Source organism: Somniosus microcephalus, chromosome 7, assembly GCF_052327205.1.
Source record: "Somniosus microcephalus isolate GS21.2 chromosome 7, FLI_Smic_1.0, whole genome shotgun sequence".
Classification (NCBI taxonomy): domain Eukaryota; kingdom Metazoa; phylum Chordata; class Chondrichthyes; order Squaliformes; family Somniosidae; genus Somniosus; species Somniosus microcephalus.
In genome coordinates this window covers 117,403,817-117,421,230 of record NC_140993.1, presented here as the reverse complement: position 1 = coordinate 117,421,230, position 17,414 = coordinate 117,403,817, and the positions used below count along the sequence as shown (strand labels likewise).

Genomic DNA, 17,414 nt, shown 5'->3' with positions numbered 1-17,414 from the left:
AGTGGCTACTAAACTACTGATAAATTGTGGGGATGGAGCTTATTTAGTTCCTCTGTTCCCAATTCACAGGTTATTGACAGAGAATAGAATCACAGAGCACAGAAGGAGCCCATTTGTCCCATCGTGCCTATCCTGGCTCTTTGAAAGAGCTATCCAATTAGTCACACCCGCCCCCCCCCACTGCTCTTTCCCCATTGCCCTGCAAATTTCTCCTTTGTTAAGTAGATATCCAATTCCCCTTTGAAAGTTACTACTGAATCTGCTTCCACCACCTTTTCAGGTAGTGCATTCTAGATCATAAATGGCAGCATAATAACATTTCTCATTTCCCCCTGGATTTTTTGCCAATTACCTTAAGTCCGTGTTCTCTGGTTACCGACCCTCCTGCCAATGGAAACAGTTTCCTCCCTATCTACTCTATCAAAATGCCTCATAATAAAGGCCTTAAAATATCGGACATACCAATTAAATGCAACTTCAACATTAAACCCAGGTTATAACAATAGTCATAGGGCTAAAAATTCGGTGGCGTCGTGTTTGAGGCGCCAAGCTCGCCTGGGCGCCGGACGGAGCCGCTTGCGTCCTCCCGATATTCAGTTTCAGTCCCCAAATGTAAGCGGGGCGCTGCTCGAGGCACCCCGCGTCCCGCTTGGGGCGCGCAAACTGAATATCGCAGCGCAACGTGTCGCAGCGCCACATGCTGTGGCACGGCGCGCTGCGGTACTGCAGGCCTTCCTCCCCTTCTTAAGGGGGAGGGGCCTGCACCAGCGCGATCACCGATCGTGAGTACCGGCAAAAGAGCCCGGCACCGAGGAGAAGTGACACAGCCGGCACTGCCCGGGGTGTGGGGGCCATCAGGAGGCCGGCGTGAGGAGGTGCTGGCAGGCGGCCACCGATAAAAATGGCTGCCCGGCACCTCCCCCTTAAGTAGCGCCACTACCGCCACAGGTAGGCCCCCCTGAACCGGTCGCGAATTGCAACTGCCGCTACGGGGGGCGCGGGGCGGTGACCCAATATTGCGTTCGGGGCGGTAGCGGGGCGCTGCGCACACCAATGACGTCATCGGTGGCGGCGCAGCGCTACAGGCTAGCGCCGCCATTAGCGCCCCGCTAAATATCGCGGGAGGCGTGGCCAGTGGCGCTAAAGCCACTGAGTGCCCTCCTTAGGCGCTAACTGGTGGCGCAGCCGACCGAATTTCTAGGCCATAGAGTTATACAGCACAGAAAGAGGCCCTTCGGCCCATCGTGTCCGCGCCGGCCATCAAGCCCTGTCTATTCTAATCCCATTTTCCAGCACTTGGTCCGTTGCCTTGTATGCTAAGGCATTTCAAGTGCTCATCTAAATGCTTCTTGAATGTTGTGAGGGTTCCTGCCTCTACCACCCTTACAGGCAGTGAGTTCCAGATTTCAACCACCCTCTGGGTGAAAAAGTAATTCTTCTGATTTTGGTAGCATTTTCATGATTATTTCTATGAATAATTGGGTTTTTGGAATTAAGCAAATGCATTTGCCTTATTCTGTACCACTTTGGTTTAAAAATGTAACTGGACTGGTCAACAGTAAAATCACTGCAAGCTGCAGTAATGAGCTGCACATTTCAGAAAGGTCACAAGCAATGTTCTCTCTAATTTCTTTTGGGCCTCACGGCCCCTTTAACAGGCTGCATGGCCCACTCAAAATTCCACGCATGCGCGGTTTTTCCATTTAAAAGCCAGTGAGCCGGCTGCGTGGCCCCTCCAGAGCGCTGCACGGCCATGCAGCTTAAAGGGAACATTGGTCACAAGATAATTACGGATGAGGGAGGCCATTCAGCTCACATTAGCTCATTTGTCCAGAAATACCCTAAAGTCCTTTCATTGCAACATAAAATTGGTTCTTAAATGGTTTTGGCTCCGCTACTCTAACTGGAAGTCCATACCATGTACTGATCACAATCTGTGCAAAGAACTTCCGAGTATCAGTTCAAAATTTGCTTTTTACTTGTTTGAACCAGTGTCCCCTTGTACTACTTGCAGAAGTTACTTGAAAGTAATTTTCTAGATTTACTTTTTCCATATTGTTAACTGACATGGAAATATATGGCTTCAATATGAGGGTTAAGAAGTTAGCAGGGTCAGTATTGGCAATTCACTTCAGTTCCTAAAACCATCCCATTCATTGAATACTTGTGATCACTTGAAAATAGAATGCCCATCTCCAACAGAATGTGTTAGATACCCATTCTGTGGCAGCACGGTGGCATAGTGGTTAGCACTGTTGCCTCACAGTGCCAGGGACCCGGGTTCAAATCCGGCCTCGGGTGACTGTCTGTGTGGAGTTTGCACATTCTCCCCGTGTTTGCGTGGGTTTCCTCCGGGTGCTCCGGTTTCCTCCCACAGTCCAAAGATGTGCGGGTTAGGTTGATTGGCTATGATAAAATTGACCCTTAGTGTTAGGGGGATTAAATACGGGGGGTTACGGGAATAGGGTGGGGTAGGGGTTACGGGGATCGGGTGGGATATGTGTCGGTGCAGGCTCGATGGGCCGAAATGGCCTCTATCTGCACTGTGAGGTTTCTGTGATTCTGTGATACCCTCTACCTTGGTTGGGATGCAGATGAATGGCCACTGCCAAGTAGTCCACCATTTTGAAACCTACACAGCTTCTCGTAAGTCAAAAATAGCTCAATCAGCTTTACTTCATTTTGTTTATAGAAAGGGTGCCAGATATTTATGCTAATTCAAATAAATCTTATCTGTCTTATAAACCAGCTCTGAATGTGGGATTCAATCCTTGGTGTGAAAGTCCTAGACCAACTTAGAGCACTGAGCAGAAAATGGGCTTGTATGCTATATATCTAAATCCTACACACCTAAAACATTGGTTACTACTTCCCCAAATACTCTGCCTTCGTACACAATAGGACACAGTTCTTCCCCCTTTATTTTCACCTTTCATTCAGCTTTAAGATTTCTTCTGGTAGTCCCCAGGCACTGTGTGGAGAAAGCTACTGGAGTACAATGATCATAGAAAATACTTTAAAAATAATTTGAATATTTATTTTAAGAAAGAATTCCTAATGCGATTAGAAAGTGGAAAATTCATATTCAAGTGTTAATGCAAACAAAATTTTTTTTTTGGTATTTTTAAAGTTAAGAGGTTGTAAATGTAGATTATATGGTTGGATTAATAATATAACTGCAGGTTGAGTAAAACATTCACAGAGCATTATCTTTTTGGATATTTGCCTGTGGTTGCTAACTTTGAGATACTGGGACTATTTTCACTGAAGCAGAAAAGGCTAAGTGAAGATTTAATAAAGGTTTTAAAATTATGAAGGGTTTTGATAGCGTGACTAGAGAAAGACTATTTCCTCTTGACTGCGGAGTCAGTGGCAAGGGGCATTCAATTTAAAATTAAAAGTATGGGGAGAGGTTAAGAGAACATGTTTTATGCAGTGAGTTGTTGGAGCACGGGGTTATTTGAGCAGGGAACTAGTTGAGACTCTTCAGGTGACGGCCCAAGTCAACAACATCTGTCTCATGTTTCACCCTCAGCTATTCCTGCAGGGAAGGCAAAAGAGAAAGGGGCAGAACTCTGACTTTAAGAGAAAAGCTAGGAGTGAGACTGATTTGGGGGGGGGTTGGCAGGCGGAGGGAGGAGGAAGGAGACGGCCAATATAAACTGAGAGGAGGTGGGGAAAGAGAGTGTTAGCACACTAGCATGAACTGAAGTTGGGCAGAAAGTGCCAGCATGAACTCTGGAGGTGGGAAAGAGGGAACGGCACTAGCCCGAAGATGGGAGAGTGGAAGAAAAGTACCAGTTTAACAATTTCAGAGATGATGAAGAGTGTCGGATTGGATTGTCAACAGAAAGGAAAAGAGTGCCACTATGAACTAGGGGGATGGGGGGTTGAAGAAGAATGTCTTGCAGTAGGTCTACGAACTACATCTGGAGGGAGTAGCATGCCTTTGCGAACTGGGACAGAGGGGAATTGTATGTGGGACAGTGACTGTTGAAAATGTTTAAACGTTTACTTGATGCTCCTGTACCATAATTAATTGGCTAATTGTTCCTCCTGAACTTAGAGAAACTTAAAAGTGCAACGAGACATCTTCCTGCATTGAGGAATAAGAACATACGAATTAGGAGCAGGATTAGGCCATACAACCCCCCGAGCCTGCTCCACCATTCAATATCATGGCTGATCTTCGACCTCAACTCCATCTTCCTGCCCTAACCCCATATCCCTTGATTCCTCTAGAGTCACCCCACTAGTTATAGCCTGCCAATCTGAAAATGACCCGTTTATCTCTACTCTATTTTCTGTCCGTTAGCCAATCCTTTATCCCTGCTGATACATTAACTCCAACTAAATTATAACTACTTCTTTTCGTATGTCGTAAGGGGTGATCTAATTGAAATAACAACAGAAAATGCTGGAAATACTCAGCAGGCCAGGCAGCATCTGTGGAGAGAGAAACAGAGTTAACGTTTCAGGTCTGGGACCCTTCATCATTATATTAGTGATCTAATTGAGATGTTTTAAGATGATTAAAGAAAATGATAGCACAGATAGAGAGAAACTATTTCCTCTGGTGGGGGAATCCAGAACAAGGGGGCATAACCTTAACATTAGAGCCAGGCCATTCAGGGGTGATGTCAGGAAGCACTTCTTCAGGCAAAGGGTACTGGAGATCTGGAATTCTCTTCCCCAAAAAGCTGCTGAGGCTAGGTCAATTGAAAATTTTAAAACTACGATCGATAGATTTTTGTTAGGTAAGAGTATAAAGGGATATGGAACCAAGGTGGATAGTTGGAGTTAAGATACAGATTAGCCATGATCTAACTGAATGGCGGAACGGGCTGAATAGCCTACTCCTCTTCCTATGTCATACATGAGGCCATTGGATTTCAGTTTTCACAGAAACATAAACTGAACTATGGAAAGTGATCCCAAAACATTAATAAAAATTCTGAAATCCAAAGTAATAAAAAGGAATTTAACTTACTTATTTGAAAGTAGTGGCATTGGTCATAAAGCTTCATTCAGGCCTGTTTTTCTTTTGAGCAGTCAGCTCTTTTGAAACTTACCTACAAGTTTTCTCGGTAGGCATCCATGAAACAGTCACTCTCTCCTCCCCCTCCCCGCAAGAGGGTTGCTTTCCTATCTTTTTTATGTGTCTGAGGACAATATCCTTCTCTTCTCCCCACCTTCAATACTTTGTTACTGGCTAGCACTAAACTCCTAAAAATAACTGTTCCAAAGATTGAATTGTGTGCAGCATTTATGAAGCTTTCCTCCTTCAGAAACAATGATTGCTCACTGACCACAGAAATCATTGTTTCTGCAAGGGGAAAGCTCTATAAATAATTAGATTTGGTGAAAAATGCACACAGTCCAATCTTTGGAAAAGCTATTTTCAGGAGTCCAATGCCAGCTTGTAGAGCAATTCAGTTAATGGTTATTTTCGTTTTCAAACTTTTAAAAACAGTTTTATGGGGCTTCAGGATTAGCTTCACCCAGTGGATTGTTCCATCTGTATTTTTCTGTGATCATAACACAGAAGAGTGCATAAAACTGACAATGGGGTGGGGGAAAAGCAATCCTTTTGATATATGGATGCCTAGATCAGGGCTCTAAAGCCGTCAACATTAGGAAAATGCTGGGAGTAATTAGCAAGTGACACAAAGTACAAATCATTATACAGTGGAAAATTATTAATTAATATGATCAGTTGGATTTACAGATCAAAACTTAAATTTCAACACCATTTCCCATTTATGCGAGTATGTTTACACTTGTTTATAATGATCAATGGCCGCTCAGCTGCAAGGATCAATTTTGAAGTGTTTGCCATTGATGTTTCACACCCAGAAAGGAATTTTCCAGCTCATGAAGATGCCTATTAAAGGCAATTTGAACTGGATTGACCTGCCCTGGATATAAAAACAGCCTCAGTTTTATTACTCTTCTTTCAGTGCTAGTTTTTTATGATTTGAAATGCTTGGGGAATCCATTCCATATAACACTTACAGTGAAATGGAGGGAGATTTGGCAGGGCATTGAGGCTATGGCCAAAACTCACCAAAGAGATTTGGCAAAACACAAACTTTGCAATCCATAATGTCTAACCTGATGAACAAGGATAAGATCGCAAATGACTGGCTGACAAACCAAATCCATACCACCAATAAAGTCCTTGATGCTGAAACCATGTCCCTACATGGGACACAGGAAATCCTATCACACAGTGCGCTTCTGAGTGGCTCTCTGCCTCTACAGAAAGTGAATAATCTCAGAACAGCAATGGGAAAGCTGGACTTCAATTCAGCAGAAGCCCGATTCTGTTTTTAGAAAGCACAGAGTAACTGTTCAAAAAGATTCATGGTGAGAAGGCTGATTTTGTGCAGAAGAATCTGTGACTAAGGGAGATTTTAATCAGATTTTCTATTGAGTTTGATAGCGAGCATTTATAATTGTGCAGAAATGCTCTTTTGGAAAGCAGGACTGAGGGAGTGCTGCACTATTGGAGGTGCTATATTTCAGATAAGATGTCAAGCAAGGTCCCATTTGCCTGCTTGGGTGGATGTAAAAGATTCCATGGCACTACTTGAAGAAGGAAGTGGATTTTTCTTGGTGTCCTGGCCAATATTTATCCCTCAATCAACACCGCCAAAAATAGATCATCTGGCCATTTATCTCACTGCTGTCTGTGGGACCTTGCAGTGCACAAATTGACTGTCGCAATTACCTACATAATAGCGACTACACTTCAAACGTAATCCACTGGTTGTGAAGTGCTTTGGAACATCCTAAGGAAATGAGAGGCGCTATATAATTGCAAGTTCTTTCCTTCTATCAGAAACTGTACACTAACATTCAATTACATTCCTGTTACAGGAGGAAAACAAAATGAAAGAGCCAGCAGTGCCACTCTGTTGCAACAAGTCGAGGACAAATAAGCGCCATGCTGGAATCATTTGCAAATCTGCAAACCTTTGCTGTTTTGCAGCATTTGCAACCTACTAGTTTAATACAGGGGAAAGAAGAATGCCTGCGTGGCTTGAGTGGAGTTTTCAGACCAGTTATGAAAACAGATTATGGAACTTGGTTATCAGTGCACAAAAACTGCTCATTATGTACAATTAGCGTGTAAAGTTAAGGTACATGGGATTGGGGGCAAGGTACTGACTTGGATAGAGAACTGGTTGGCAGACAGGAAGCAAAGAGTTGGAATAAACGGGTCTTTTTCCGAGTGGCAGGCAGTGACTAGTGGGGTACCGCAGGGATCGGTCCTTGGACCCCAGCTATTCACAATATATATTAATGATCTAGACGAGGGAACTAGATGTAATATTTCCAAGTTTGCAGACGACACAAAGCTGGGTGGGCATGTGTGCTGTGAGGAGGATGCCGAGAAACTCCAGTATGATTTGGACAGGTTGGGTGATTGGGCAGATGCATGGCAGATGCAGTATAATGTGGATAAATGCGAGGTTATCCACTTTGGTGGCATAAACAGGAAGGCAGATTATTATCTGAATGACAATAGATTGGGAGAAGGGGAAGTGCAACGAGACCTGGGTGTCCTTGTGCACCAGTCGCTGAAGGTAAGCATGCAGGTGCAGCAGGCGGTTAAGAAGGCAAATGGTATGTTGGCCTTCGTAGCGAGAGGGTTTCAGTACAGGAACAAGGATGTCTTGCTGCAGTTGTACAGGGCCTTGGTGAGACCACATCTTAAGTATTGTGTGCAGTTTTGGTCACCTTATCTGAGGAAGGATGTTCTTGCCATGGAGGGAGTGCAGCGAAGATTCACCAGACTGATACCTGGGATGGCAGGAATGACGTATGAGGAGAGATTGGGTCGATTGGGCTTATACTCGCTGGAGTTTAGAAGAATGAGAGGGGATCTCATTGAAACTTATAAAATTCTAACAGGACTAGACAGACTAGATGCAGGAAGGATGTTCCCGATGATGGGGGAGTCCAGAACCAGGGGTCACAGTCTAAGGATAAGGGGGAAGCCATTTAGGACAGAGATGAGGAGGAATTTCTTCACCCAGAGAGTGGTGAACCTGTGGAATTCTCTAGCACAGAAGGCAGTTGAGGCCAATTCATTAAATATATTCAAGAAGGAGTTAGATATATTTCTTAAGGCTAAAGGGATCAAGGGATATGGGGAGAAAGCAGGGACAGGGTACCAAGTTTGGATGATCAGCCATGATCTCATTGAATGGCGGAGCAGGCTCGAGGGGCCGAATGGCCTACTCCTGCTCCTATCTTCTATGTTTCTATGTTTCTATTCTGCAGGTCAGAACACAGAGCTGAACCTCCTCAACATAAAAGTGGTGTTCTTATCCGCAAACACAACATGCTTTGTCTCAGCTATTGGACCCGGAGGCCATACAAGCACCCAGGAACATTACTTTCACTTCCTTTGTAGAAAACTGACTGACTGCACAAGATGTTGCTAGGCATGTCAACCTACTGGAGGCAGTACAATATATATGATTGTTACTGGTGGGAAAGCAATCGTGCACTCATGTATTACAAACTGCTTTTGTAAATGTGGGTTTACAATTATGACCAAGTACTTAATGCGAATTGTGGATGGTGACATCCCACCAGCTTCTGGAATAAGACTTACTGAATTTAAATTCTTGGTGAACCTGGGACATACTGCGATTTACAGTGAGTTCATGGAGTCAGACATATAATGTGAAGTAAAATCAAAGAAACAAAAGCAATGATGAAACTAAGGGAAGCAAAGAGGAAAAACTTGTTATACCAACACAACCAGAAATGGCAAAATGCCCATCATTCTACGTCGCCACTTGGAAACAGGGAAGGGCAGGTTCATGATGCTGACTGGTGTGCATTTTAATACTTAGACAGCCCAGCTCTCTGTTCTCTGGAATCAACTAAACAAGAGAGAAACTTGCAGCTTTTTTTTATACTGATAGTTTTGAAATGTATTTATGTTGTTTGCTATATTTAGTATTGTAATGTTTTTCTGTAAATAAATGCCATAAACTCAGTTACTGGCTCATTAGCACAGTGCTCTGGAGCAGAGAAGCACATGTAATGATCAACAAGATATAACCATGAAATGGACGGGTGTCCAAAACCCATCGTAAACATATGGAGCAGTAAATATTTTTAGAGTGGCATACTTCAAATTCAGTCACTTAAACCAAAAGAAGTGATTCTGAGCTGTCAACAACACAAAAGTGCTAGCGTGAAATTCATCAGCAACAATGACATGGATAGAAAACCCACTAAAACACTCTAGAATTAATCCTTGCACCTAAATGTGTAGGCCCAAAGCTCACCTGATATTGGGCTTCGGGCCTCATTTAAATCATGCCGGTTAAGAGGTCTGTATTATCAGGCCACTGCACCGCCAGCAGTGGTCCTCAAGTAAGACTTTAAAGGGGAAAGGGGTGACCAGGAGAGGGCGGGCGCAATCTGGAGAGGGGTGACAGCAGCGCTTCAGGGGGAATTGAAGTCGGCGATCGGGGGGGGCGAGGGGGGAGTGGCCAGCGGTTTGAATGTGGAGCCAGAAGGAGCACTCCTGCACCTCCCAGCTTCACATTTAGATAAGTATATTTAAAAGAATTACCTTTTTTTATTTCAGTCTAGTATAGCACCTTGGAACCCCCATCACCCACAACAGAAGATTTCTTAATTCAAAGTATTCTGGAAATAATTTGTATTTGTAACATTCCTTTTTATTTTGCGGCCCAAATGTTGCTGCAACTATAAAAGGGTAAATGACCAATTGAAGAGGTAGAAACACAGTCTCACCTTGCACTGTACACACAGAATTTACTTTGGTCAAAATACTGAGTTCATCAAGTGTAACTTTTCCAGTCAATGGAGAATTTTCCTGATTTTCATTACTTCGAAACACCGATTTCTGGAGTGAAAGTACAGTCCCCTCAGCACACACAATAGAGTCTATGGAATAAGGGAAAATGGCTCTCAGTATAACAAGATACTACGTGCAAATACACCAAGCATTTCTTAGAATATAATTGAGAGATAAATTTATCAAATATATGCTCCTCTCATCTTTTAAGAAATTGTGACTATACAAATGCACAGCTGCTAAATTGAAATATTAAAATAACATCTTCCAAGTCAAAAAAGGAAGCCTGCTAAAGAAACTTCAGCACTTCTCTTGCCATTCATCTTTTTAAAACATTTTAAACTGGAAAATTTGAAAATATATCATGGATACCAACTGTGTAACATAAAAAGGCAATTCAATTATTGAGGTTGCATTAGACACTCAGTTCACAGGGCAAGTACAATTTCCAGCAAAACCAAAAAAGAAACGGAATTGTACTAATCAGGAATTTATTTTTATTTATTGCTCCTGTTTAGTAAATAACATCTCTGTGTTTGTGTTTTTAAAGATGTTTATTTGTCCTTTTGGTCACGAGTAGTCCAGAGTTACTGTGATGAATCCAAATGCGCTCTTATGCTGTGCTGCATGATCAATGAAGCACCTGTAAGTGCTCCTGCTGCAGATGCTCACAAACAATATCCGCACATCATCGTGGGCTATGGCATGGGTCACATTATCTTATGCTGCAGCATGAGGTGACAGTAATGTGCCACTCCATCCTCCTGCAATACACTATATATTCAGATGTTTTGATCAGAGAGGGTAGTCCAAAACTCCACCCAAGTAGAAATGGGAATTCAAAAGCAGCAAGCACCCATGCCAGACAATGGAATCCCAGAGTTGCTGATAATCAGCTTCCAGAAAGTTATGGGCCATCTATAGTTTAAAACTTTTTCCAGAACTAAGTCGTAAGCAGATGCCTGGGGGTTACTTCTCTCTAATATGAGAAAGAGCAAGATAAGGGTCAGCTTTCAGCATAAATGGTAAGACTGCATCCCCTCTCCCCAAACAGTTCCATTATAATGTGACACATAGATGATCATTTTCACTTTCATCACGTGTACGGTTAACTGGCAGAGCAGATCGCCCTCCCACAATAGAACTCGCCCAGTTTTAATTTCCAATGGAAAAGAAAATCAGGCAGGTTCTCTAACGGGCGGGTGATCTGTTCAGTCGGTTTACCACCTAACCAACCAAAGTGCAAATTACCCCCATGGAGTCTGACGAGGCCTGCAATCCAGGGCATCATTGTAACTCCTGCTTTAGTGGATGCAGAATCTTCCAATCAATCAATAGCATTACACAGCCCAAACCTTAAATAGGTTCTGCTCTAGCTGTGGTTTTCAGGGAACTCAGAATACAGTAAATCATTTATAGCCAATTAAGGCAAATAAAACCCAACTTTAACCCCAAATCTACCACATCACTGGAATTGTTTTACTACAAAGGCCAGTCTCATTGCATTGGAAAGATTTGAGTAAAGTCTGTTTATTGTTATGATGATACAATCATGTGTCCATTCTGGATTATTCCATGTTCTACATTCAGGATGTTATTACAATTAATGGTAGGATTTCTGAGAGTCCATCTTCACAGAAAAGTCTAAGTTAGTTTTTTTACATTGTTTATGGGGTTTTCAGGTCCTCCTGAATCAGATGCAAACTATCTTGTTGATTTATTCCTCAAGATCTTGTCTTTTAGTGCAGGTAGTTCTTTAAACAGCCTATCCCAAGCCCATCATCTTGCTTCCCTTGAAGTAGTTTAACAGCAGAGGCCATGCGGCTAGGAATCTGATGCATTTCAACTATAAGTTGGATATTTTTACAGGAGCAGCACCCAATTTTATTACAGGGAATTACTACTGACTGATACAGGATTCACTTACATGGTGCAAGTATTGTGAATCCAAGACTTGAGAAGAAATACAGAAGACATGTTTGGGGTCTGACTCTACTGCAATCTACATAATCTTCTTCAAAATCAGTTTCACTCTACCAGCTTGTCTTACCGTGTTACAGGACAATAAGGGACAGCTAGTTTCCAGATGTGAAACTAAATGCGGTATGTGGAATGTAATAGTTTCATCTTGCTTTCCTTTAATTTGCTGCAAACAGAAGTGTAATTTCTGACGAAGGGTCATCGACATGAAACATTGGCCCAGTAATTCCGGGCACAACGCGTGAGTGCGGACGGGGTACTCACGCGTGTGCCCGGAGGAATTGCCGGTTTTCAGCATGCACAGCACATGCGCTGAAAACCGGCATTTCCTGTCCTTTGACCCAAGGGGTTAAGAGGCAGAACGTGCGCAACTACACAGGCAGCGCGTGCGCAGTGAAATTCCTTTTTTTTCCCCAGAGTTGCGCGTGTGTAAAGGCCTCCGGTCTTTATGCATTGAAAAACCACACGTAAGTACTTAGTTTTTCAGGTAAGTGGGCTTTTAGTACAATTGAGAATTTTTTTTCCCACTGGTTTGTTATTTTTAAAGAATTTACAGTAAGGTAAGTTTAGTTTAAGCCCCGATTTAAAAAAAAAATGTTCTTTCAAATTTTAAAATTATTGTTTAAAATAGTTTTTCAGAGTTCTTTATTGTTCATTTAAGTAGTGCAATGTTTTTTTAAATTTTCTTTCAGGTTTAAGTAGTGTTTTGGGGCCAGGAGTTTTCATGAGTTTGACAGCTCTTTCTGTCAAACTCATGAATGAGTTTCCCCTCCCCTGATTGGCTGCACAGTGCTCACCTGATCCCAGCCGGCACATCGCACTAACTACGCCGCTGGATCAGGTAAGCACAGCGCGCCGACAGCTGAACCGGGCCAGTGACAGGAAATGCAAGCAGGCCCGGGCTTCAGATGTCGGCGCGCAGGGTGAGTGCAGATCGGGGGCTTGCACGCGCGGCAAGCACCCGATCCTAATTTCAGGGCCAACAACTCTGTTTCTCTCTCCACAGATGCTGCCTGACCTGCTGAGTATTTCCAGCATTTTCTGTTTTTATCTGTAATTTATGACTTTTTGGATTGTGACTTAGTGTTCCTTTAGGAGGTCTTCACACAATTCATATTGCTGAGTCACTGACTCAAGCTCTATGTAGAGAGAGAGAGAGTTGTTTTGGTTCTTTTGGGCTGACTGGAGATTCTAAAGCTGGTAAGAAGTCTGAGAACATTCTTAAATTTCAGAGCTAGCAGAATATGTGTTTCCATTCTGTGTTACTGCTAATGTGAAAGTTCCCTGCCCTGAAGGTCCTTGAACATTTGTTGCCTTCCGGCTCTGTGCACGTTTCCTGTAACTTCCTGTTTGGATTCTTCCAGTCTGATTTCCATTTATCTCAATATAAACATTGCAATAGACCTGGCCATAGTGCCAAATTACATTCTCTGCCACTCTCACACCGTGGTGTCTTACCTCCTCTTGTCCTGCTCAACCTCTCCACAGCACTTGACACAGTTGACCATGCCATCTTCCACTAACAGTCTCTCTTGTTCAGCTCCATGGAATGACCCTTGTGTGATTTCACTGCTACCTATACAGGCAAAACTAGCACATCTTCAGCAATGGCTTCTGCTCCCACCCCCACACTGTGACCTCCAGAGTTTCCAAAGATCTATTTTTGCTTCTCTCTTCTTCATTAACGTGCTACCCCTCAGCAACTCATCGCAGGCATGAGGTCCACTTCTCTTGACCCATAACCACTTCAGTGCTGTTGGACTGCCTGTCTGACATGGTCATGGATGAATCACAACTTAGTTCAGCTAACTATCAGGAAAGCCAAAGTCATAGTTGTCAGCACCCGTCATAAATTCTGCTCACTTGCCACTAATGTCACCTGGCCACATGCTTAGGATGAACAAAACCATGCACAACCTCGATGTCATGGTCTAATTGAGATGAGATTCATGCTCCAAGTCCCCACCATCACCAAGTCCCCTAACATGCACTTTTGCAACATTATCTCCACCCATATCAAAACCCACCAGCATTGAAACCATTACGCACACTTTTGCCACCTCCAGTCTTGATTATTCAAATGCTTTGCTTGTTGGCTTTCCATCTTCCGCCCTCAATAAACTCCAAATTGTCCAAACATGCAGCAGCCCGTATCCTATCCCACATAATGCTCACTCACCTACACTGGCTTCCTCCCTGTCCCCCAATGCATTCAAAATTAAAACCAGTCTTCAAATCCCTCTACGGCATCACACATCTCTACCACTGCAACTTCCTCAAGCCACACATCCCCTCCCACAGCACTTGGCTCTCCAATTCTAGCCTCCTATGCCGCTTTTCCCCTATCTTCATTCCAACATTCGGTGGCACAGTGGTTAGCACTGTTGCCTCACAGCGCCAGGGACCCGGGTTCGAATCCGGTCTCGGGTGACTGTCTGTGTGGAGTTTGCACATTCTCCCCGTGTTTGCGTGGGTTTCCTCCGGGTGCTCCGGTTTCCTCCCACAGTCCAAAGATGTGCAGGTTAGGTTGATTGGCTATGATAAATTGACCCTTAGTGTTAGGGGGATTAAATATGTGGGGTTATGGGGATAGGGTGGGATATGTGTTGGTGTAGGGGTTACGGGGATTGGGTGGGATATGTGTCGGTGCAGGCTCGATGGGCCGAAATGGCCTCTATCTGCACTGTGGGGTTTCTGTGATTCTGTGATTGGTGGTAGAGCTTTCAGTTGCCTCAACCCTACTCTCTCCCTAAACCTCTTCACCTAATTATCTGTCCTCCTTAAAAATCCTCCTTAAAATCCATCTTTTTGACTGAGCCTTCAATCACCTCTCCAAACCCCTCTCTCAGGGCTTGGCATCTGTTCCTCTTATTTCTCTATAAAATGGTCTGGGACATCTTGTACAGGAAATGCACTATATAAATATAAGTTGTTATTATGCTTGTCCAACTTTTGTCCTTTGTGTTTTTCTTTACACTATTTTCTTTCTTACTTCCCAAATCTAACACTTCCTAAATCATTTCAGTGTTTTAATGAAGCAGGTGTTGGGTATAGGCTTCTCTTCTCACAATCCTTTCGGTCTTGCTTTATTCAGTAAACCAAAGAAAATACCTTTAAGAATACACTGTTAAACCAGGTCTTACCTTTTTCGACTATGGCATCCTTGAAGGTAATGCTGCTGGAAGTTTCATCATTTAGTGATTTAATAACTTCAGTACCCAGCACGCAGAATGAGGTTACACAGACTGAGAGGGTTCTGGGTACTCCAGAATCATGACTTGCAGACTGTAGTGTTGAATCAGTCACAAAAAGCCAATAGTCCATACCCATCTGTTGATTGGCAGTTTGCCCCTGTGAAGAAACAATATAGTATTAAGCACTAACTAAACATACTAATATGTCTGTTATAATTTGGGTTGATATGCAAGAAAGAATATACATTTAAAAGAAAGTTATTCAAAATGTTTATGCATTGACACAACAAAGGCTATATATGACATCTTGGCTATCGTGTACACCAGAACTAACTGCCAAGCTGTTCCAGTGCAGCTATAGCAGTAGCAGCTACCAGATAATATGGAAAATTGCCCAAGTATGCCCTGTCTACAAAAAGCAGGGTAAATTTAACCCAGCCAATTACCGCCTCTATTCAATAATCAGTAAAGTGATGGACAGAGTCATCAATAGTGCTATTAATCAACACTCAGTTTGGGTTCTGCCATTTGGCTCCAGATCTTATCACAGCCTTGATCCACACATGGACGCAGGAGCTGAATGCCAGAGGAGAGGTCAGGGTAGCTGCTCTTGACATCAAGGCAGCATTCAACCAAGTATGGCATCAAAGAGACCGAGCAAGGGAAAACCCTCCAGTGCCTGGAGTCATACCAAACACAAAGAAGATGGCCACGATTGTCAGAGATCAATCATCGCAACCCCAGGACATCACTACAGGAGTTCCTCAAAGAAGTGTCCTCAGCCCAAGCACCTTTAGTTGCTCCATCGATGGCCTTTCCTCCACCACAGGGTCAGTAGTGGAGCTGTCAGCTGTAAACTCCACTGTTTAGCTCCACTTACATCTCCGATATTGGAGCAGCCCATGGACAATGTGCAGGATTAGGTTGACAAGTAGCAGTTAACATTCACGCCACATAAATGTAAGGTAATGATTATCTCGAACAAGAAAAAGCCCAGCCATCTCCCCCTGATCTTCAATAACATCACCAAATCTGTACCATCTTGATGTAGGCATTTGACCAGCAGCTTTACTGGACCAGCTAGATCAACAATGGAAATAGCAGGACAGAGGCTGGGTATTCTGCAACAAGTGCCTCTCCTACTGACCCCTCATAGCCTCTCTACCATCCACAAAATTCAAGACAGGAAAGTGATCGGCTGCAAAATTCACACCTTAGCAGTGGTAATTAAGGCCGGTTTTGGAAAAAAAGGCGTCCGCCTCGCTTTCGGCGTAACCCGTGCTGTTCGCCACCTTGGTGAGGGCGATAGCGTGGGCGGGACGTGCCTGTGCTGGCAGTATGCAAAGTAGGCAGATCATAACATCAGTCAGCGTGTAACACTGATTTGACGCATGACCTGTCATTTTGGACGTCGCCCTCTCCTAAATAAGCACAGCTGAACACAGCTACACGAGGGTCCCCCCACTTGCACTATTTAAAGTGAAACATCCAACTTGCAGGTAAGTTGATTATTTTTCTTGTACTGGCTGTTGCAGAGTTTGTACGAATACTGGTGTGCAGGGAGTACTGCTGGACGTTAGGAAGGTGTTGGCTGCTACTGGAAGGCCTCCGACTATACCACTTGCTCCCAGTCATGGAGGCTCAAGCTGCAGTCCCCCTCGCGCTGCTGCATGACAGGGAGATGGAGCAGAGGCAGCAAAGAAGACAAGCTGCACGCAAAGAGGAGGAGGGGCATGAGGGCTGTCAGCAGGAGTCCTTACCCACCTAGGGTCTTCAGGGAGCACTTCTACTCCCTGCACCTAAGCCAGGAGCACTGTGTTCGGTGGCTCCGCTTCACCAAGGAGGTGGTTACAGAACTCTGCCACCTCTTGGAACCAGACCTGCAGCCTCAGAGCAGTGCGACGACAGTGCTGCCAGTGGGTGAATATCCTGCAATTCCCTACCCAACATCACTGTGGGAGCACCAACAGTACAAGGAGTACAGAGGTTCACGAAGGCCCACCACTACCTTTTCAGGGAAGCTATAAATGGACAATGCATGTGGCCCTGCCAGTCACATCCTGAGAGCAAATTCAGGAAGGGGAAGGTGTGACTGTTAGGAAGCCGGGTAGCAAGGACTTAGGAGATGTTGAGAAGCAAGTCCTGCAGACACTGGTCCTGTCCAACAGGTACGATGTACTCGCTACCTGTGAGGACAAGGAAAAAGACTGTGGGGAGGACTGCCACAACGCAGACCATGGCACCATGGCTCAGAAGGCTGTCCAAGTTGGGTGGGGGGGGGGTGGGGGTGGGAGGGTGGCGGCAGAGATCAGAATAGAAATATGGAAGTGATAGGGGATTCTATAATTAGGGGATAGATAGCGTCCTCTGCAGCCACGAACGAGAAT

At 44.1% G+C, this 17,414-nt stretch overlaps 1 protein-coding gene across 3 annotated transcripts in view; it reads right to left on the bottom strand.

Annotated features, from left to right (window-relative positions):
* Positions 1–17,414, bottom strand: part of spidr (scaffold protein involved in DNA repair) — a 354,308-nt gene that overhangs the window by 29,369 nt on the left and 307,525 nt on the right. For all 3 annotated transcript variants that reach the window (XM_085992882.1, XM_085992884.1, XM_085992885.1), the window contains 2 exons: positions 14,977–15,184; positions 9,790–9,942 (listed from right to left, as the gene is read on the bottom strand). In XM_085992882.1, the coding sequence (XP_085849008.1) occupies positions 9,790–9,942; positions 14,977–15,184 (361 nt within the window). The remainder of the gene's footprint in view (positions 1–9,789; positions 9,943–14,976; positions 15,185–17,414) is intronic.